The sequence below is a fragment of the Taudactylus pleione genome, unplaced genomic scaffold (genome assembly GCF_031769625.1).
Source record: "Taudactylus pleione unplaced genomic scaffold, aTauple2 ptg000479l, whole genome shotgun sequence".
In the NCBI taxonomy this organism is placed as follows: Eukaryota; Metazoa; Chordata; class Amphibia; order Anura; family Myobatrachidae; genus Taudactylus; species Taudactylus pleione.
This window is the reverse complement of record NW_028284881.1, coordinates 14,164,394-14,188,697: the sequence shown is the minus strand read 5'-3', so window position 1 is coordinate 14,188,697 and position 24,304 is coordinate 14,164,394. Positions and strand designations below refer to the sequence as shown.

General features: G+C 38.7%; 1 protein-coding gene across 2 annotated transcripts in view; it reads left to right on the top strand.

The window, feature by feature from the left end:
- Positions 1 to 13,121, top strand: part of TAOK3 (TAO kinase 3) — a 213,513-nt gene extending 200,392 nt beyond the window's left edge. For both annotated transcript variants that reach the window (XM_088449247.1, XM_088449246.1), the window contains 6 exons: positions 3,489 to 3,617; positions 4,807 to 5,010; positions 5,644 to 5,883; positions 7,627 to 7,839; positions 9,648 to 9,830; positions 11,631 to 13,121. In XM_088449247.1, coding sequence (XP_088305373.1) covers positions 3,489 to 3,617; positions 4,807 to 5,010; positions 5,644 to 5,883; positions 7,627 to 7,839; positions 9,648 to 9,830; positions 11,631 to 11,792 — 1,131 coding nt within the window. In that variant the 3' untranslated portion in view covers positions 11,793 to 13,121. The remainder of the gene's footprint in view (positions 1 to 3,488; positions 3,618 to 4,806; positions 5,011 to 5,643; positions 5,884 to 7,626; positions 7,840 to 9,647; positions 9,831 to 11,630) is intronic.
- Positions 13,122 to 24,304: the final 11,183 nt, after the last annotated feature.

Genomic DNA, 24,304 nt, shown 5'->3' with positions numbered 1-24,304 from the left:
TAATATCTGCAACAGGATCAAATTATAAAACCTCCCGTATTAAAGATTGATCTGAACATTCTATAATCCGTTGTCTAAGAAATGACGATGCGCATGTGAGATGTGAGTAAATGTATTTCATAAATACAAATAAGGAAAAATTACTAAGTATAGAACACTCCGGTTGGTAAAGAAAAATGAAAAAAATATATAATTTAATGATTCTGCGGATAAAAGTTAATGAAGTAGAATTTACCAAATATCACATGAAGACATTGTATAGAACCTCATAAGGTATTTAAATTATTGCTAACAAAACAAAGTGGAAAATTCTAATGCATCAGTGTCCTGGGAATCCACATAAGAAGGTGAAATATACAGAAAGACATGCAGAAAGCGAATGTCAAAATTAAACAGATTAAAAAATTATGCTGCTCACACGGAAAAGGGTTAAGTTGGTACAGTGTAGAACTTAAGTTCAAATGTGTAAGTTTCCGGATCCTTTATAACTATAGGTAATCAAAGATGATCCACAGAAAAGAAAAAAACCTGTTAATAAAACCTGGTAATAATTTCTAATCAAGAAAAAATGTATAAGTATTTTCACACTGAGATAGGGTAAAAGTAATCAACAGGTAGGGAAGGGTTTATCAGTTGGGAAGAGAGGTGGCAGTCGATGGCAGAGTGGGCGGGAGTCTGGAGGGAGATGTAGGGGCAGAGGATTGGGTGGGGACTTTATACATGACAGTGAGGGGTTTGGATTGGACACTGTAGAGTAGAGGAGCCAATATAGTGCCTTGCAGATAGAAAACGTAGTTGTAGAGAAAGATGAGCTGCACAGCAGCATTAAGAACGGATTGGAGTAGAGAGCGGTGATAGTCTGGAAAGCCAGATGAAAGTAAGTTGTTGTAGTCCAGTCGAGAGATGATCAGTGATTGGTTGAGGGTCTTCATTGCCTCCAGGTTAACAAAGGTAGAGAAGTGGACAAGTGAAGAAGTTGCCCATAGCAACTAATCAGATTTTAGCTATATAATTTATCAAGGACATGCTATAAAATATTCAAGCTAATAGAATCATCTGGGCAACATCCTTCATCTTTAGAAGGCTTGATACACATTCCCCCAAAAGTTCTAATCCTAGAAATATTGCGAAGATGGAAGCAATAAGAACGGAAGAGGCCCGAATGAGGGGTTTGAAGAAGCTGGCAGAGTCCAGGACAGCTCCTAGAGAGCAGAGGACATGTGGGAAAGACAGGATGATGAGGTTATCGGTGGCAGGGAACCCAAGAGGCTGGGACGACAGTGAGATTTTTAGACATGTTTAGTTTAAGAAAATACTGGAGCATCTATCAGGGAATAGCCGAGATAGCCGGAGACATGAGGGATAAAGGTAGATCTGTGCATTATTTGCATAGAGATTACAGTAGAGGCAAAAAGAGTTTGAGCTCACCATGGGGGGGGGGGGATATATAAAAGGCGAAAAAAGGGGACCAATGTCTGAACTCAGAGAGATGCTGTCAGGTAGTGGCAGAGGTGGTGTAATGAGAAGAAATAGAGAGGTAGGAGTATAGACAGGAGAGCAAATTGTAACAGAAACCAAAAGAGTGAAGAATGAAGTAGAGGAAGGAGGTCCACTATGTGAAAGACAGTGGAGAAGTCAAAGAGGATGAGTAAAAAGTAATTGCTCTTTAAAGTGGATAATGACCACCTAGCTGCTAAATATATCTGGCTTATATCCCCTCAACTCCACTGAACCTGTCCTCATGAAGTTCAGTAAAGAGAAAGCAGAAGGAAAGAAAGGTGGTAAGGTGGCTGAAGACAAAACTAAAATCCTCTAATACAGCAGCAGAACAAATACTAGTCACATATGCTACCTATAGTGTCTGCTTACTTTGGTTTTTTTTTAAATCTAGAAGTGTTAAAATAAAAGTCCATGCCAGTGTAGACTTGAGGACATGAATGATGAAAATATTTTTATTTTTCTTATTCTGTCCTGAGTGATGCAATTTACTTAACAAATAAATACATTTGGAAATAGAAGGCACTCTTTTATTTTCTCCAATTTTTAAGTTTATATGATGCTGTAGTATAGCAATGCTGAGTGATACTACTTGTAGTGTACTTATTACAGTTACAGCAAATGGCAGATGCTTGCCATCTTTAGTAAATGATTTATCATCTATACACCACATGGCAATAAAGGAAAGTCATGAGTATAGACAAGTGCTTGATTGTAGCAAAAATTAGATGTCAGACATAGCTAATAAAAACCGTTTGTAATGCAATACAATAGCCAACCTATGTAATAACTGAACAGTAACGAAAGTACAATCCCACATTTGTGGGCTGAATCAACGTTAATGCAAATTCAACCAGTTATTTCACAGTGGGATAGGTATGAATGACCGCGGTTCAAATCCCGACGCCGGGAGACCGGCACCAGTGAAGATCCTGATGGGTAAATAGACTAACCATACCTAACCCTCTCCCACCCTCCCTTACCCTAACCTCCCCCTTTGCCTATCCCCAGCCCCCCCCCCCACCCCCCGTAAGTGCCTGAACCTAACCCTCCCGGGGGGGGGGGGGGTGCCTAACCCTCCCTTCCCCTAGCTTAACCCTCCTGGGGGGGGTGCCTAACCCTAAGCCCCAACCTAACCAACGGCTGTCCGCACCTGCCGCCCGGTTTAAATTTGTTTGGTATGCCGGGCGTCGGGCTCCCGGCGTAGGGATAATGATAGGCGTCGGGATTTCGACACCTATCATTAGTCCCCTGTTGGGATTGCACAGTCGGAGAGCCGGTGGTTGGCATTTTGCCCGTCTGCTTCCTGACTGCATACCATTTCACGGGGACTAGTGACCTCACTGAAGGATGCAATGATCCAGTATTATTGAGTTACTGGTTCCTAGTGAACTAGTTGCATTTATCAGACCATTATTTTACACAGCTACTGATTTTTGCCGAATACTGGTGTAGTTTAAGATGGGCGAGAGACAGCTGGAAGATTGTTAAACACAGAGCACCGAATGTGACAAAAGCTCTGTGCCATAGCCAAAGACTCCAAATCAGAGTGAACTTCTCCTCTCTCTTACAAAAAGCTCAACATTTTACATGCAAATCCATGCAGACATGGACTAAGGTTTAACATTAGTGGGACAATTCAATTGCACATAATGTGTAAGCAAAAATCAACACTGTTAGACATATCCTGCTAAGCCACCGTAACGGCATCCAATGGTACTTGCAGGTTATTGAATTGGCGACATGTGGAAGGTGGTATTACACATAAGTGTTTTTTTCCCCTTTCTACAGCATTTCCATTTTGGGAGTAATATTATATGTTATGTTGAGGCTTCAGATTACATTTCAGGTGTATATTAAGGTTTTGTCTATATAAACATGTTTTAAATCTAAAAGCGTCAATCTGAAAATTACTTACATAGTGAGCATGAAATATTGTAGAATGGGAATGTAATTAGTAATTTTGTATTTTTTTTGTTTCTTCTTCTTAGGCAAAGGTGGCTGCAGCGGATGAAAGGAGATTTCAGCAACAGATCATAGCCCAACAAAAGAAAGACTTAACATCCTTCTTAGAAAGTCAGAAAAAGCAGTACAAGATTTGCAAGGAAAAGATTAAAGAGGCATGTGCAGCACTAAATTTGGCTCTGGGAAGCTTCACCAGGATGTTTAGAAAAGAATTCTTGGCAAAGCTTCAGATGACCAATGGTGCCACATTTAAGGCTCCTCCATTCTTGAGCAGTTCTAACTCCTTAGGCCACTGCTGTTTGAGCTACTTGTGCCCTCGCTGGGATGAAGGTCTTCTCTTATGGGCTTACTCTTCCTCTGTAACGTGCTGCTGCTCCTCATGTCGTTTGATCTTAACATTTCTCATAAGAATGTAAAGGCCCAGCAGAGATTAGATATAACCACTGAATACAGGGTTAACAACTCGACTTGTAGATACTTTTCGAATCCTCCAATTGGTTTAGGCGGTTGGTGACCCCTTCTTGATTTTGATCACTCTGTGTAGCAAATCAGAAAATCAGAATATACTGCAGCACTGATTCAAGAACAAGTTGCTGACAAAAGATGCATTACGTTTTAAACACTCTACATTAAATGTATTTCAGTTATGTTATTAAGTAGTTATTACTTTGCAAATGAGCTTTTGTACTTCAAACTTAAGAAACTTTTTTACATTTCTTTTTACATGTCACTTACAGGTCAAAAATTAAAATACATGTGTAATAAAGTTAAGTTCTGTCAGCAGTGGAAATGGACTTGTTAGATGCAAACATTTCTGTATCCTTCATCTGCACATAGTGAAGGCCTCCATTTTGTGAATAGTAACAAGGCATGTGCCACTAAACCATTGAATGCATTCTCATTACAAAATGGCTGTCTATACTATGTGTACCTAATGTGTACACATTGCAACAACGGTCACATTTATTGTTGGTTTTAAGTCAAACGGAGCCACGATACATAGTGTGCTCACTTATTTTTTAGATTGTTACCATTTTTGAGTGAGACACCAGCGAAAACCTAATATCTGAGTATATAGAAGTGTGAAGAAGATAAACCTACTAATCTGGAGTTAATCACATATACAGCCATTAGTGTCCACTCAGGAGAGAAAAAGAAAGTAAATAATAATAAAAAAAACCCGTAGCTTTAAACTTCATATTGAACACAGCAAGTAACGTGATGCTAAGATCAATTCACTCACCCCAAAAATCACAGCATATTTTTCCTCAGTATATTGTTCCTTTTAACTTCAGCTTGTAGTAGGCCAGCCTATGACACTGACTGGTTGTTTTCTGCATCCAGGAGATGAATGAGGACCACAGCACGCCCAAGAAAGAAAAGCAGGAACGCATATCAAAGCATAAAGAGAACCTCCAGCACACTCAGGCTGAGGAGGAAGCTCAACTCCTTAGCCAACAGAGACTGTACTATGAGAAAAACTGCCGACTCTTCAAAAGGAAGATAATGATTAAAAGGCATGAAGTTGAGCAGCAGCACATACGTGAGGTATACTTCTGCACTTGATTTATTTTTTTTACTGTATGCTGCATATTTTTTACTAATCTTAATGTGTACAACAATATTGATTTACTTGATATCTGTGTACAGTTTTTTTTAACCAAGTACTATGCAAGCCAAATGGATTGATTAAATTGGTGCAGATTTATGTGTGTGTGTGTTTCTCTCTAAAGCGCAACAAGCTACAGGGATTTTCTTTCTTCCCCCAGCTAATTGTTTTCATGCATCTTTATAGGTCTGTGTAGTCAAAGTAGATAAATCAGTGCGCTACGTGATGATAGATCATTAAGTGGCCTAGGACAGGAATAGTCACTAATGGCCTAGAACAGGAACAGTCAGTAAGTATTCTAAAAAGATATGATAGCACAATATTAAATGACACACACCATTAATATTGGGTTAACTTTTCTAGGTAAAAAGCTATGAACATCTGCAAAAAGGGGTATGCTATAGCTCACCCATCCTAAAATAAAAAGGAAGAGAGTAGTTATTTAGGGTAGGACGTAATAGTGGTGGTTTCTTCAATTACGTGACTGAGGTGAACATTTCCTGGATGTTTTCATCCAATTTTTGAATGTTGCTTTGTTCATTTTGTATATAACATTTAGTTTCTGTCTTCAGGAGCTCAATAAAAAGCGAACCCAGAAAGAAATGGAGCATGCCATGCTAATCCGGCATGACGAGTCCACTCGGGAGCTGGAGTACCGGCAGCTGCACATGTTGCAGAAGCTTCGGATGGACCTTATACGTCTGCAGCATCAAACTGAACTGGAAAACCAGTTAGAATACAACAAGCGCAGGGAAAGGGAGTTGCATCGGAAACATGTGATGGAACTCCGGCAGCAACCCAAGAATCTGAAGGTTTGTTTCCTGCCTAGACAATGAAGGATGTGTAGAAGGCTGATTTGAATTATTTTTACTTGGTAAACCCTTTCTATATAATTGTTACGTAACATCATAGGAGTTTAATAGTGCAGTAAACTGTAATTGTCCAGTTAATCTGTGTAAAGTACCTGAAAAAACACTGCTAAAAATTTAGAGGTTTTCACTCCCTTTCCACGCTCTTCATATCTCCTGATTTTATCATGGTTTTATCTTTATCTCCCCTCTCGTCAGCTACTGTAAGGCTTGATTTGTCATTTTAAAATGAAATGTCAGCATTCAACTCCAATCGGACAGTGCCCCAGTAACCAGTTTGGTGAAAGGGGATGTAGTTCTGACGGTCTCAATCCCGACATCTGAATCCCGGCAAGGGATTTAACATAGGCATCGAAATACCGATGCCTATGTTAATCCCGACGACGGAACGCCGAGGACGCCAGCCCAAACAAAGGTAAGTCCAGGGCTCCCTTAGTGTTAGCCGCTGGGGGGAGGGTTATTATTATGGAGTCTAGCAGGGATAGGGTTAGGTTTAGGGGGGTAGGTATTAGGGTTAGGCACCCCTAGGGGGGATGGTTAGGGTTAGGCAACCCCTGAGAGGGTTAGGTTTAGGGAGCGGTAAGAGGGGGTTAGGGTTAGGCAGTAGGGGGAAGGTTACGGTTAGGCACCACTAACAGAGGGTTAGGGGGGTAACAGGGGAGGGTTAGTATACTTACCTGCCCCAGTCGGGATCTTCATCCTGTCGGGCATCCGCTGACGGGATTTGTACAGCCGCCGGTATTTCAATCCCATTCCGGTGAAAGGATACTTTGAATTAACTTGGAATGATGTTTGTGGAAATGTTGTTTGTAGTTCTTTATACACAGAATTTGCCAGCATTTCCATGACCACTTGAGTTTACAATATCATCTTTATCATTGTATTATTTTTACACTCTTCCCCTATCATTTGCTTAATCCAGCAATTACTGAACTGGTACTTCTGATGGTCAGCCATCTTAATGAGCTTGGAATAGCAGAGGAGGTAGGAACCAGACCCCTAGCAAGGAATCGCGGACCATAGTAAAATAAAGAATTATAAAAAAAAAAACTAAAAACAAGGGGGCAATAATAGCCCAAAACAGACCAGTTTTTTAAAGACCGTAGTAAACATAATTAAAATAACAATAACAAAAATAAGAGTCAGGTAACTAATGTAAGGGAGGGGGGAGTAGAGGAAAGTTATGGCAAAAGAGGAGGGGCCACGAAACCGTATAATAAAAACAAAAGCATCCAAGAATGGCAGGTTATGGCAGCATAAAACATTAGAGACAGAAAAAAAATAAAAATAAAGACAGACTTTTATTTGCTGCCTAAGAGAAAAGGTACATAGGCCTACGTTCAGTAAGCAGCCAGGGAGCCCAGATTTGGGTAAACAGTTCTCTCCTCAATGGCCGCAAAATGACAAATCTGGGAATTAAGAGCAGGGAGGGGAGAAGTCTTTTTGACTGTAGTACATTTTCAATCATAACATGGTCTTCGACACGCAGTGATATTGAGATAATTAACAAAGCTCCTAATTGTAAAATATTAGCTCACTGCTTAATTGAACATGCATGGATCCATACTACGTACACTCCACCAAAGTACTAATGGAAAGAAATAGAAATACAAATCCTATTTTTAATAATATGTAGATCTCTACTATGTTTGTTTGGCACTTGAATCGTTCTATCTTATTACATAGGTAATGGAAATGCAGATAAAGAAACAGTTTCAGGACACATGCAAAGTGCAGACCAAGCAGTACAAGGCCCTGAAGAATCACCAGCTGGAGGTATCCCCAAAGTGTGAGCACAAGACAATACTTAAGTCCCTGAAGGACGAGCAGACACGCAAATTGGCTATCCTAGCTGAGCAGTATGAGCAAAGCATCAACGAGATGATGGCCAACCAGGCGGTAAGAAGCATATAAATGTTTCCCATCAATATGAAGGCATAATATACTGCAGAGTTTCACAAACTCCGCCACTACAGTCCAGGTTTTAAGGATATCCATGCTTGAGCACAGGCGACTTAATTAATACCTCAGTCAATTTAATATAATCATCTGGACTCAAGCATGGATATCCTTAAAACCTGGACTGTAATGGTGGAGTTTAGAAAACTCTGATATAGTGTCTTGGTATACAAACAACTCCAGCTTTGTGCAGCGAAGACCATTTGACTTGACTGATAATGATAACTAGACTGCAGTGTTCCTAGAGGTGCGTAGTATCCAACTACTATATGACTAGTTATTTTATTTCCATTGCTCTTTAAAACAGTCTTTTACTAAAGCACTAATGTCAATGTCAGAAGTACTGCTGCAAAGTAATATGTTTTATAATGTATTCTACAATCGCTCTTTTAACCACTTAACTGACAAATTCTTTTTCCAAAAACCGCTCCAAAATTGTCGGGTTCTTTTATGATTGAATTAGGTCACGAACATAATTTTAAACTTATCCATCACTATTTTATTTGTAAAAAATATTTTTTTTAAAACACAGTATACCATAAAAATAGCAATTTTTATATTATACTGTAGTGATGGCCATTGACTGCTGTACCATCGATGGTTCAACCATTGTTAGAAGCCATCAATTGTTTTGCGATTAGTCGAGGAGATCTGTGTACACCGCAACTGCCGATGTTTCCTAAACATCGTTTGAGGGTTGTCATCGATGGTGCAACATTGATGGCCACCAGCAATGGCAAACCACTTGTTTTCAGTCAGACCATCGATGGTCAGTAGCCATCCCTAATCAGATTCTCTGCGATATCCATCTATATATATATATATATATATATATTTACACATATATATATATATATATATATATATATATATATATATATATATATATATATATACACACACACACACACACACACTGCAGTAGCTACCAGTAACTTGCCTTGAATTTCTTGGCTCGACAACCATGGGCCTCTTCATCTGCAGTGGATGATCTCTGTAGCAGAGTGGGATACAAGAGGACGCTGATAACTCCTGAATTGGAATACACCACTTTATTTCTGCTTTTACTGCTATTTGATAACCACACATTAGCACAATGGCAGATTTCTAAAATATTAAACAATGTCCCTTATAGCAGATCTGCATGGTTTAATGGTTCATCAGATGCATACTGCAATATATTTTGTTTTAATTAAAGGGACATACCTTACTGTGTTATTGCATGTATAAGTATATAAAGTGTGTGCATATAAAACAATGTTGATGAAACAAGTGTATTTTGTACTGTAGGAAATAATGCCATGGATGGAAATATTTATCACTATCACTCTCAAGGTGCCTACACACTAGACGATATTTTACACGATTTGCCTGTGTAAAATATGTCCACTCACGATAACGATGCCGATGCGCGTACCCGTGGGTTGTACATCGCATCTTCAGATCTTGCCTGTTGATTTGGGAATCTCATACACTATTTGGTGCAATAGATCTTTAGTCAGATTGGACACTTTTTATAACCATATAGAGCCTGGGAGAGTGCAAGGGAAATTGCTCAAAATATCACATCGTGAGCACATCGCCTAGTATCTAGGCACCTTCACACATTGGGCTATTTGTAACGTAGCCGTAAGTGCAATGCCAATCCCTTTACATTTCTTTCTTTTCTCTTTACTTACTATACAACTAACTATGGACCTTCCCCATGCTGATTTTCCTTTACAATTTTACCCTGGCTGTGGTACCAGCTGCGCTTGGATGAGGCGCAAGAAGCAGAATGCCAAGCTCTTAGGCAACAGCTTCAACAGGAGATGGAGCTGCTCAATGCCTACCAGAGCAAGATCAAGATGCAGACGGAGGCACAGCATGAGCGTGAGCTGCAGAAGTTGGAGCAGAGGGTGTCCCTTCGCAGAGCGCACCTGGAACAGAAGGTACAAATATACTGCAGCTAAATGGGAAATTGTCAGTCATTCTATGTGAATCTCTGTGTTCATAAATCCGTCCTGTAGAAGTGATATTTGGCATTCACTTGTAAAGGGATGTCAAATTGATTGTTACATTGACATGTTCATTGTCACCGCAGGCTTCAACGTTTTAAATGATAGTTTTGATTTCCTAAATGTTACAGGATGAAATCATCCTATTACATTGTGTGGGTGTTCTATTACAAAAGAGCTATTAGGTTGTTATAATTATGGCAACACACTACCATTTGTTTTTCTTCCAACTCTCCCCATACATTGTTGCTGGAGGTCTTTGCATTATACTTACTAAAAATGGCAATTTCGAAAAGCTGATGTCTTTGTCCACTCTAGAGTGATGTTACAGGCACAGTGTGGTGTTGTCGTGGGATTACCAGACAGCTATGATTTGCAGTGAAAATGCATTTACTGTGCTATAAAAACAAATCAATCACAAGCATGCCTGAAAGTTAAAGTAACATGCAATAGTAATGGCCAGGGCTCATATACACTAGATCAGTTTGTATCTGTTGTCTAGAACGCATATAGTTATAGGAATTGTTGATCCCTATGGTAAATGTGTGACCTTGAACAGCATGACTTACCATATATAGAACATGTGTTACAGGTATGTCCTGAATTTCGATGAGTATTGAGGGTACACCTCACACATAGGGGGCGATTTAATAATTTTATTGGGCACCTTAACTAATGGGCGTCCTACGGAGCAATTAGTTTGTTGTTCCGTTCGGGTGCACTCAGCCGCTAGTAGACACATTTCTGCTAGCAACGTCCTGGGGTGGCGAGCAGATATGTGCTGGAAGTTGGAACTTTGGGCGCCCAAAGCAGTACTTTTAGAGTGGTTTAGCCGCATTGTGCGACTAAATCCGGTGCTGTCGAGCGCACACAAACGTGACATGGATGCCTGAACGGAGCAACTTAAAAGAATGAAATCGCCCCCATAGAATAAAGAGCTTTGTAATAACAAGCATTCTAACTTTGTCTGCTGTTAGGTGGACATGGGCTACTGTATAATAGATAAAATGCTTTGTTTTACTTCAATCTTTTTTTGTAGTCCCAGCGTATCTTCTGTGCAAGAGAAAGATTTATTGTAATATTCCAATTAGTGAATTAATAATTATTAATGCACATATGCTTCTGACTTGCCGTGATTTATTATTGGATGCTGTTAGGCTGTGAATGCAGTCCCCAGAAACATGTAGTGTAGTAAGCCAACCTTAAATACGGGAAGAACAAATATTTAATATAAAAGCACTAAAATCTCCATCTCCTCTTCACCAATGACCCAGAGCTGGAAACTCCTAGCAACAGGTGATGTCACCACTGGCCTGCTCTGATTGGCTGAAGTCATTTAGCTAGTTGCTGGAGGCCACAAATTCTCAGCTATGCCTAACAATGTGCTGTCTGTGCCATTCATTGTAGTAACTTATGACTTTGTGCGGCACAGTACTTGGCATCCTTGTTTTTGAACCCCTAAAATATGTGTAAAAATAAGAAACCAGATCTTTACTACAGAAAAAAAGTGACAAATTACACAGGGTTGCAGCATTTGGGATATTGCTTGGAAATCAGCAATTTGTGTTTTATACTTGCCAATTGCAGATAGAGCCTAACTAGAAAAGCAGGCACAGATAGACATGCAAGCAATGGCTTACTTTGGACTACACAATATGTTGTATATTTCAGCTATACTGGAGATAATGCATCATTGCTTCAATTTCTGTGAGGTGATTTTCTTACCTATTTTAGATTGAAGAAGAGTTGGCTGCCCTTCAGAAGGAGCGCAGCGAGAGGATCAAGCATTTATTTGAACGCCAGGAAAGAGAAATTGAAACCTTTGATATGGAAAGTTTACGGATGGGCTTTGGAAATCTGGTGACGTTAGAATATCCCAAGGAGGACTATAGATGAGAGAGGCCAGTTTTTGCCATTTAAATAAAAGAACAATAATAATATTAACAATGACAGCAAGGAGAACCTGCAAAACGTACATTCCCCATTTTAACGGGCGTGCTCTCTCTCTCGTCTCTCTCTCCCTCTTTTTCTCTCTTTCTCTCTCTCTCTATCTCTTATCTATCTCTGACGTCCGTTGGACACTAGTGCCTGTAATTCTTTTTACTCACCAGGGTGCCTCTGGGCAAATCTGAGCACGGAGCAAGCTCCCTGGCATACCTCTCAAGTGTCCCTGATTGTCAGTCAAATTTTCAATCCATCAGAACATTGGTGCTTGTTATACAAACCGAAGATTCAAACAGCGGGAAGAAGTCTTGAAGTAACAGTTGTGTTTTGTGTCGAAACTCTTCCTTTATTCATAACCCCTTTTGTGGAAAGAGATAACTTGATTATTCAAAGTTTTGTCCATGATGTTCCTTGGGGAAGATGGTGAGAGGTATGTGCTTTTATCTCGATGTGAGGAATGAGAGGTATGTATCTTCTATGCCTCTGGGAGGGATTGTGAGAGTTTTGTGTCTATTGGCCTGTCTTTAGAAGAAGGTGAGAAGTATGTATCCCTGGTGTCTCTGAGTACGGGGTGAGAGCTATATGTTCACAATTCCTCTGCTGGGACTAAACAATGTACGTCCTGCAGTATGGTGAAAGATCAGTCCTTTATTACTTTGTGGAAGATGACTGCCCACAGTTTTAGTCGGTTTCATTACCCATGATGCACAACAGTCGTCAAAGTCTGTGATTAACCCCTTCAGCCCTGAGCCAGTTTAGTGACGGTGTTTAAATAAGATCCGGTAATGACTTTTACCTTGCATAAGAGTGGGATCATTCTTGGCACTTTCAGAAGTTTGGTTACCCTGAACTTACCACCTCTGTTGTACTGGGTCAGTATCCAGTGATGGCGAACCGTCCAATCTTCTAAAGTGCCTTACACTTAAAACTAAAACTCAGGGATGAAGAGATTAATTTATCGATGTTTAATAACACATCATGAGAGACTAGAGAGAAAAGAGGAGATAAACTGCAAACCAACACACATGTGAATATCTGTTGGTTACTACAAACATTTTATTATGTTAAAGTACAAGCAAAAAATATATATATACAATTTAATACATAAGAGAGAGAGAAGCATAAAACTGCAGCCTTAAGGTTACTGCTGCTGCGTTAAACGTTGTTTTTTTGGTATTTGTTCGTCAGGAATAAAAAAAGAAGAGATTTTATTAAACTATTGAGGTTTGATACATTTTACAGAAACCAATCATGTTGTATATATATATAGACATATTGTGGGGCGGGTGGGGAGAAGCAGAACTTGGGGGAGGGTTGTTTGGGCAGATGGGGTGGGTAGAATGTCTTGTGAAATTTTTATATTTTATTTGGGTTTTTTGTTTTATTTTAGTTTTATTTTTATTTTTACTTTTTTTTGTTTTTCTTTTTTTTTCTTTTTGAAGATTTAAGCTGGCAGGAGCAGAAATTGACTTTGAATTTTCATTGCACTTTTGGCTCTAAATCAGTGGTACTTTCTACTCCAGTCCTGGTTTTCTTCTATGTATATACCACATGTATTCTTTACTGACATAAGGCAGCTGGAAAATTAAGACCAAAAGACACTATTTACTCAATGATTTTGGTACTTATACAGTGCCAAAGGATAACTATACTTTTGCAATATATTGCTGATGTATGCCAGGATATTAAAAAAAAAAAAAACATGTTTATTTACACTGTGTATATGGTGATACAGCAGTTTTGAAATTTGTAAGATCTGCGATTGTATTTTTCAGCTCTCTTGTCCAATACTTGCAATGGGTTGTGTATTAAGAGTGTCCCTGCCTGAGCACACGTGAGTTAATTCCTGTTCACAGGCATGGGCATACCATCTATAAACTGCACTTGAAAAGTCTTTTTAGGAAGAAAGTTAAGAATTTCTTCCTTAGTGTTGATTTAACAAAAAAAAATTGTGAATTTAAATTTTCATATATTTACAAATTGTGAATTTGCCTCTGCAGTTACATTTTGTATATTCCTCAATCCAACCATCCATATTTCCTGGTTACTGAGCTTGGAAGGGAGTACTTTATCTACTTGAGAGCAAAATCGTTTGTTCAATACTAGTTGTAGTTCACCAATATATCCATTAACTAGCAATCCTCTTTAAAGCATATGAGGGCAAGAGTTGGGTAGGTTCAGGGTTTTTGTTTATTTGTTTGTTTTATTTTTTTCTTTCAGTTTTTTTTTTTATTTATTTTTATTTTATTCCCAATTTTGGGAGGGGGGCATTACAATTTAATAGGCGATGGCTGTGATGTACTGAGTCAGTGTTTCCTCAAAGAGCAACATTTCAAGACATTCATAAAAAGTCACATAAAGAAATATGAAAAAAAAATGAAAACATCTTTTAGAGAGAGAATATTTTTGAAGCTGAAAAGTCTGTATAAAATTGATGTTAGACAAGTAATGTATTGTATATGTACAAGAATATTATAAAAAAAATCAAACATTGCGGAGTATTTTTTGGCAAAAGTTAATGATTTAGAGACTTTTTATTTTTAAGATTTGAAGCTGAAAAGTATCTATACAAAAGCTCAAAGGATAACGTTTAAACAGGTTTTTGTTGTTTTTTATTTCTGTAGACAACGTTAAGAATTCTGTCCAACGTGGCATTTTCTGGGCAAAGTAACCCAATTGTAACTCTGCTCTGTTTGGATTTTAATGTCATTCATACTTCACATTTTTAATGATTCTTTACGTCTGCTCTGGCTTAGTACATCTTGGTCCTCATTTATTAGAAGGGGAAAAGTCCTCTGAAAATAAGACATTTTGGTACATATGATTCACTAAATTATACACAGAATTGTCTGTGTTCTTCCTGGATACATGTAGCCGTATGTTCATGTGCAGACACATTGTTCTTTTCACATAAAAATGGAAAGTGTACAAATGTAAAACTCCTTATATTTGATTTTTATTTTGTGATTAATGACTTCATGGTAAATGCATTGCGTTCTTAAAATGAATCTATTATCAGAATATTTTATATGGAAATATGTCCATTATATTGATGATGATTATTGGACACCAAAGCCAGTATCTTGAAAAAAAAAATAATTATCAAATTGTTTTCATCATTTAAGTGCATCATTGTAATGATGAGGAACCTGAATTTAAGGTAAAGCATATTACAATATTTTGCAGTATTTAGTTTTTGGGAATTGGCACAATAATACTAAATAAACCTGAAAATTGATACATATTGATTTATTATTTGTGCTATCTGAAATATTTGCGGAAACACTGGGAAGTTCTGGACCAACCTAAATAAATAAAAAAAACCTTTTGGTGGTGGTTTGTGTATGACAAGGTTTTATCTTAACCTGGGTGCAATATTTATATAAATCACATAGGAGCTGGAAAAGAATTGTAAAACCAGGACTGGGTACATTAACCTGTGTATTGGAGTGAATTACACTTATTCCAGTGCATGGTTTCATGCACCTATAATATTTATCCCTCTGCATCTTTACCTAAGCTGTGCTGATTTGGGTCCCACTCTCTTTGGAACAATACAATACGTTTGTGGCTGCAGGCTTTTCACCGTATCCCAAGCAACTCTAAATTGTTAATTGCGTTATATGACTAATGGTACTGTAATTTTTGTTGCTGCTATTGGGACAGATTACTTCTCTATAGCAAACACTGTAAAACACTGCTGTATAAATCTGTTCTGAAGTAACGGTGCTAACATTGTATGGAGTTGGGTGGAAGAATGATTGTTTCTGCTTTTCTGCGGCACTTTGAAGATTAACCTAAGCGGCATTCTGATAGCGTTGGTAAAAACACTGATATTTTGTCACATTACTACTGATTTTTTTTTTGTTGCTTTCTAGTGGTTAAAGGAATTTGCGGTTACATGCAATGTTGAGTACTGCAGAATACCCTTCAATGTTGAAGGTCTTTCTAAAATAATGTTTTATTAAGCTCTTGGAGTCTCATTGGCAGTCTATTCTTTCCAGGGGTTTCTTTATACATATCCATTGAGCTAGAATGTACATCCCTTATTTCTCCCTGGACTTTGTATTTTACTTTTGTTGTGCTGTTGTAGGTGTCACAAGAAATGCAGCACCCATGAATACAGTGGTGGAGGCCTGTGTTTTTCCAGTATTCTGGCAATCACATTAAGTGTGAATGTGTTATCTATTGTTGTAAGGTTCTCATTACTATGCATTGTGCTTTAAAATAATTTTGCTATGAGGGGCAGATGTTGTCACTGCCGAAAGACCTAGCGCCATGTACTGCTCAGCGGACTAAATGAAGGAGCGTTTATTTGTGCTTGCATTAGGTATATTCTTGCACTTGCTGGTTGAAAGAAATTGTATGGCTCTAATTTTGCTGTGAAGTTGTTTTGTACATAAAGAACCTTTCAAAGGTGTCTTTGCTAGTTACAATGGGCAGATCCCTCACTGTTTGTATATGCTGTACATGTTCTCATTACATGCCTCTGGAGCAGTGCAGACAGCAGTGTTCAGGGGTGTGATGGTGCTTTTATTACCTGTATGGTCTGCAGCCTCAAAAATATAGAAGCAAAAAAAAATGTTTTCATTTTTATGCTTGTGGCCAAGCCTCTTTGTGTAGGCTTCTACAGCACAACATAAAAATGTTTTTCTGTGAAACTACTCTGCTTTAGAATTGGACAGAGAGTGGACTCTGAATAAGCACAGCCCATTCAAAGCAATGATCTGCTCCACTGGTTTTGCTGCTGTAACAGTTGTTAAGCAGAGGGTGTGTGCACACAGCATCCCAGCGCCCACTGTCCCACTAGCACAAAACCCACACAGGGACTGTGGCCAAAAATCATGTATTTTCTGTATAGAATGAATTTAAGGAGAGATTTTACATATTTTCTTATTGTAATTTAACAGCTGTTTCTCAAATCCAAAAACTAACCTTTATATCTCTCTCCCTGTTTGTTTTTGTTGTAGATTCTTTTTGGGGAGTTATTTATTATTTTTGGCAAGGGGTAAGAAGGGTTCTTTTCGAGTTAAGTATTTAAAGATGAGAAATCGTAACGCAATCAGCCCAGTCTATATATATATATATATATATATATATATATATATATATATATATATATATATAATTTAATAATCTTTTTTTTCCTCTGCCCTCTCCCCTCCTGTCTTTTTGGTCTTTAAAATATTACATTATCCACGTTTTCAAGCTGTGTATTTTCTTACAATAAAAAGAAAACGTTTAAAAAAATCGATGAAAGAATACAAAGGCTTTTAATTCTTTTTTGCATGCACTTTAAAAAAAAAAACGTTTCAGGTCCTAGGTGAGGGGGGAGCAGGTGTGACTCACTGTCGAAGATATTTTAGTATATTTGTAAATAAAAAATGTTCATCACCTGCCTGTCTCATCATTTGTAAAGATAATTTGTTTGCAAAGGTTTAAAATTTTGTTTTTTTTCCTGGGTATTTTTGGGTGATATATTTTTTGTACTATATTTTCGGAACTTTTCATGCATTATTTCTTATCACTTCTTTGAAGGTAAGTGTTGCACTCTTAATGGTTTATATTGCGGACAACTTCATACAGAAGAGGAACATGCTAAACAAATTGTAAAAATGCTGTTTAAATTGAACAGATGCTTTTCTTATTGTGTATTGTACTATTTAAAAAGAAAGAAAATGCCCATATGGCCTAATTGATGCACAAGACTATGTATTTCACATTAAATAACATGGGTACTTTGAGAAGATACTTCTGAAATCCACTGCCATGGTCATCTATCTTGGAAATGTAGGTAACTTGTTCTATCCTTTTTTTTTCTACAGGTCTGTTGAATGTATAATGTATTGGGTGCCAAGATATTTTCTGATTTGTATATTTATACAAAGCCAAGATGGGTATTAATATACAGTACCAGTCAAAAGTTTGGACACACCTTCTCATTCAATGGTTTTTTTTTTTTTTTATTATTTTCAACATAGTAGATTAATACTGAAGACATCAAAACTATGAAAGAACACACATGGAATTATGTTGTAAACAGAAGTGTTAAACAAATCAAAATATGTTTTATATTTTAGATTCCTCAAAGTAGCCCCCTTTTGCTTGGATGACAGCTTTGCACACTCTTGGCATTCTCTCAATCAGCTCCATGAGGTAGTCTCCTGGAATGGTTTTCCAACAGTCTTGAAGGAGTTCCCAGAGGTGCTGAGCACTTGTTGGCTGCTTTTCCTTCACTCTGCGGTCCAACTCATCCCAAACCAGCTCAGTTGGGTTTGGGTCGGGTGATTGTGGAGGCCAGGTCATCTGACGCAGCACTCCATCACTTTCCATCTTGGTCAAGTAGTCCTTACATAGCCTGGAGATGTGTTTGGAGTCATTGTCTTGTTGAAAAACAAATGATGGTCCCAGTAAGTGCAAAGCAGATGGGATGGAATGGCGCTGCAGAATGCTGTGGTAGCCATGCTGGTTAAGTGTGCCTTGAATTTTGAATAAATCACCAACAGTGTCACCAGCAAAGTATCCCAACACCATCTCACACCTCCTCCTTCATGCTTCACAGTGGGAACCACACATGCAGAAACCATCCACTGACCTTCTCTGCGTCTCACAAAGACATGGCAGTTGGAACCAAAAATCTCAAATTTGGTCTCATCAGACCAAAGTACAGATTTCCACTGGTCTAATGTCCATTTCTTTTGTTTCTTGGCCCAAACAATTCGCCTCCTCTTGTTGTTCATCCTCAGTAGTGGCATCTTCGAAGCAATATGACCATGAAGGCCTGATTCACGCAGTCTCCTCTGAACAGTTGATGTTGAGATTTGTCTGCTACTTGAACTCTGTGAAGCCTTTATGTGGTCTTTAATCTGAGGTGCTGTTAAGTAGCGGTTTCTTAGGCTGGTAACTCTAATGAACGTATCCTCTGCAGCAGAGGTAACTCTTGGTCTTCCTTTCCTGGGGCGGTCCTCATGAGAGCCAGTTTCATCATAGCGTTTGATGGATTTTGCAACTGCACTTGAGGATACATTCAAAGTTCTTGAAATTTTCCGTATCGACTGACGATGGACTGTTGTTTCTCTTTACTGAGTTGAGTGGTTGGTGCCATAATATGGATTACAACAGTAGTCAAATAGTGGTGTCCACTGTGTACTAACCCTACCTCTGCACAACACAACTGATGGTCTCAAACACATTAAGAAGGCAAGTAATTCCACAGATTGACTCTTGACAAGGCACCCCTGTTAATTCAAAACCATTCCAGGAGAATACCTCATGAAGCTGATTGAGAGAATGCCAAGAGTGTGCAAAGCTGTCATCAAATCAAAAGGGGGCTACTTTGAGGAATCTAAAATATAAACATATTTTTATTTGTTTAACACTTTTTTTGTTCACAACATATTTCCATATGTGTTCTTTCATAGTTTTGATGTCTTCAGTATTAATCTACTATGTTGAAAATAATTTAAATAAACAAAAACCATTGAATGAGAAGGTGTCCAAACTTTTCACTGGTACTGTAGGTTTCCCTTTTATTCATGAGACATGTAAAAATGTACAAAAACTGTTTGTAATTTAAAGTGTTAAGGGATTGTACCAAGTGCCTACATATGTCAAATAATGCAGTACAGGTTGAGTCTCCCATATCCAAATATTCCGAAATATGGAATATCCCGAAATACAGAATATTTTTAGAATGACTGAAATAGTGAAACCTTTGCTTTTTGATGGTTTAATGTACACAAACTTTGTTAAAGGCACAAATTATTAAACATAATATGTCAAATTACCTTCAGGCTGTGTATATCAGACGTATATGAAACATAAATTAATTTCATGTATGTACACGAACTTTGTTTGAGCCACATAATTATTGAAAATATTTGATAAATTATGTTCAGGCTGTGTGTATAAGGTGTATATGAAACATAAATGCATTCTGTGTTTAGATTTGGGTCCCATTCTCGAGATATTTCATTATGGTATGAAAATACGTATTCCAAAATACGGAATATTCCGTTATCCAAAACACCCCTGGTCCCAAGCATTTTGGATATGGGAGACTCAACCTCAATATACTACTCGGCAATAATTTGTTTCCTTATTCAGAGCTCTATTGTTCCTATTTGGATCTAAATGTATTTATTTTTACAGAATCCTTCCCATGCCTTGCATAGTGTTCTTACTAAATTTGGTGGCATTCTGCCTGTTAGTAGGAGCTGCAGACTGCTTTGAGTAGGGAAACTTCAATTATATCCACGTTGTATATGATTATTGCAAACTATATGTATTATGTCTTACTAATTGATTTGAGGACTACTAAACCCGAGTCACAAATAGTGTCAAAATTAGTAGAGTATTGTCATTTAAGATGTAGAATGTAATTGTGAAGGGCGGGGTGGGGGGGGGGGGAGTTACACAATTGTCAGTCATCCTATTGGAAGATACTAAAGTCAGCCAGTTTTAGCCACAATATACAGAAATGTCTGATAATAGAAGAATAATGTGCTTTCAACCACACAATAAATGGTTAATGGAATGACCTGTAGCTTTCTGTCATGACATGAGAACTTTGAATGTTATTAGTAATGCTTTCATTTACAGCAAGTTGTATTGCTTTTATCAATTAGGTTTATGCTGCCCCTACTGTATTTCTTTTGTGCCTTCTGAAGATGACACTCCTTTACAACACCATTTGCTCAGGTGTGTTTAGATATCTTTACAATGTATATGGGGTGCGATTCAGTTGTTGGCGTCGGCGGCTGTCAATGCCGGACGCCTGACTGAGCAATTAAATTGTTGCTCTGTTCGGGCGTGAACCAGCGCCGGCATTTCTACTCATCCCCTCCTGACGAGGCGAGCAGAAATGATAAGTCCTGGTTTTGGGCGTTCGACTGCTGTTTTGGCACCCTAACCAGGCCTTTAAATGGGTTTATCCGTTTTAAGTGGCTAAACACTGTCTAAATAGGTGCGACAAGCGCGATAATTAATGGGCACTCAAAAACAATTAAATTGCAACATTAGGCACCCATTAATTACAGCGCCTTTAAAGAATGATTGAACTGCATCCAAAGAATTTCAGTACGTGTGTACATGAACACTTGTACTCATTGATTTGGTTGTATAGGGTGCCAAGGCCAAAATAACTAGCTAGTATTGCTGTCTGTGTTCGTCAAGAAGATGGTAGTCCATACTGCAATTCTCTGGGTTCATGGAGATGAAGACACACAGCCATTCCAAAGGAGTGCAAAGACAGGTAAGTGCTGCGTAAGAGAGATGTGACCATTCAGGATGGTGACCTCACTTGCAAGTAGGAGGTAAGCTCTAGCAGGCACTTCGGCAGAATTCAAGATATACTGTGGGGGAGATAGGACACCATGTCTGAGGGGGTAGGGTCTTTTACGAACTTCTAAATCCTCACTTTTGCCACCATACCAGTGCCAAAAGAATGGCTTTCAGTTGGCTTCACAAAAGAACAATCAGACCTGTTTTACCAACATTTTAGAATTTGGTCTGTCATCAGGGTACACAGCAATAACATATAAAGAACCTGCTCTTACCTTATATAGGCCACCATGTTAGAGACCTTCAAAGCTGGCTGAGCCAGGCTCCGCACTGGTGACCTGTAAATAACCCAACACCACAATGAAACTTAAACATGTAACCAACTGCAAAAAAAAAATAAGAAAATGTACTTATACAATTTCTCTATACCAAACAGGTGAAGGATATCAAGTATATAGGAGATACATGAGTCTAAGGAGCAAATATGAAAAGCAAACAAACTTTAATAGGGTGATCTGAAAACATGCCCTGCACAAGCACTTATATGCAAGCACCAAAAGAACAAAAAATACGCCCAAGGGAATACAGGAGAATACTAAGTAAGAAATAAGAGCAAAGAATCTAAAACTAAAAAATAAAGATAAAAAGTTTATTTAAAAGAACATATTGTGAAGAATATCAACTATGAAATTCATAATAGTTTAGAAAAAATATACACGACATGCAAAATAGAGAAACAAAAATATTTTAAACATTTCAAGAAAAAATAAATACCGGTAGCACCAAAAATCACAAATTATCGAATTTTCAAAATAGATATATAATTAATGAAAAGTGACATTGGTCCTATATGGTTGGAATTTATTTATAAAAAATTAATGGGGGATAATTTGTCATTCAGTCCCTTGGGTTTAACTGTGTCCTGCCTAACTATCCAACTTATTTTAAGTTGAAGGAGTTTTTTGTCACTGTCACCTCACAGATCACTGTGAACTTGACCAATGATATAGTATAACATCGATTATGTTTCGCCATTACAAAATGTTACTAGCTGATCGATCTACTTGCCATTTATGGCTCCCCATATGGCCGAACGGTGTAGTGCCATTCTGTGTTTGTTATATTGGCAAAGCTAGAAGAACATTCAAAGACCGCATGGACATTTGATCATATAGATCACATACGTATATTTGTGGCCAGAATGGGGATGAAAAAAAAAGTTTAGAATGGATCCATGTACCTGCACGTAGTGCAGCCAGTACCTTTGTGGCACCTACCCTGTTTTACCTGTAATGTATGTACAGACCACCTAGTCCCTGATGATCCTCCCTCTCTTGTAACATGACATCACTTGAGATTGTTTCAAGCATTTGATGTCCTTATCATTTTGCATAATAAGCCAGAAAGATCTTAATGTTTTCGAAACAAGGTTTCCTGAGGGTATTGTATTTGCAGACCCAGTGGACATGATCAATCTTTCTGATAGCACCTCCAGAGCACAAACAATTTTTCCTAAAATCCATATTTTTTAAGAAAAATCGTCTGGAAATGCTCTGAGACCCTGGTGGCACCCCTCCTAATGACTAAGCAATTGGAAGTTTCCAATTAGCTTAATTAGTCCTTAATTACTCACCTTCCGAAATGGTGTGTTCCTCCAGCGTCATGAGCCGGGTTTTCTGCAGCAAGGGCAGTATGTGAGTGTGTAGGAGTGTGTGTGACCCCCCCCCTTCCACCCGTGAGTGTGTTCCCAGTGTAGCCAGCGCTGGGAGAACTACATTTCCCAGCAGCCCTTGCCCATCCCAGCAGCCCCCTTCCCAGTGACCAGATGAAGGGGAGGCCAACGGGAGCCGCGGAGACCCCTGGACAGGTGAGTATAATTCATTTAAATTTTTTACACGCTGCAGGGTTTTCAGCTCTGAAAACACTGCGATGATTTTTTATAATTTGATACCACAGGTATCGGGAATGCGCATACCCACAGTAATCCAAAATTGGGCGCGCGAGGGTTGAAGTTTTTACCTTGCTTGACCTTGCCCCCAATTGAATATACTTCATAGTCACCATAGCCATAGTGTGAGGTAGTTAGTTGATACTTATACTGTTGACAGCGTAATGTTGACCCAAGAATACTGGCGCTGTAGTAATATTACAGTATTGTAGCTTTCAACATCATAATGTTAAACATGATGCTTTACAATCCTATTTAAAGTTATAATGCCAGCACGGTTATAATGCTGTAACATTACTCGCAGGTCAACAAGTTTGACCATGGGAGCTAGGCAAGTGCCAAGCTATAAGATGTATTCAGAAGCACTGAGTGTTGAAAGTGGTGTACAATTAAAACGTTATGCTCTGAGGTAAAAGGCCATGGCCAAAAGTTTTGAGAATGCCACAAGTATTGGTTTTCACAGTCTGCTGCTTCAGTTTTTATGATGGCAATTTGCATATACTCCAATATGTCATGAAGAGTGATCAGATGAATTGCAATTAATTGCAAAGTCCCTCTTTGCCATGACAATGAACTTAGGGCCTGATTCAGACACGGTCGCTAGGCTGCGTTTGCATGTAGCCTGCCATTGTTTGCAATCTGCGCATGCGTATATGCAGCGCGCGCCCGCGAACCATTCTATGTGACCACGAAGCATTCGCACCCTGTACACAAATGCTCCGCAAGCATATGACAGGACGTACCGTTTGCGGGTGGTGATGGGGTGGTCGATGGTAAGGGGGTTGTGGTGGTGCGAACTCAGGCGTGTCTGTCTGAATGCCATTCAGGGGCGTGCATAATTAAGATGTATCGTCGGCATACACGTCACATGGCTGAATTGCACACAGCAGCACTCGCAGTGCTTGCTGTAGGGTATGGTCAACCACAAGTGCTGCGTATGGGTCCGATGTTACCGATTGTTTAATATGCTTCCTGGAGATGATGTGGATTACTAAGCGAAAGTGGGCGTCCAAATACATACCGCGATCGCACGGCAAGACATAGTGGGTGTGCTAATGTCTTGCTAGCGATCGGGGGATTTGCATACTTTGGCTGCTGACGGCTCCGTGCGAACGAGTCTGAATCAGGCCCTTAATTCGAAGAAAAACATTTCCACTGCATTTCAGCCCTGCCACAAAAGGACCAGCTGACATGTCTGATTCTCTTGTTAACACAGGTGAGAGTGTTGACTAGG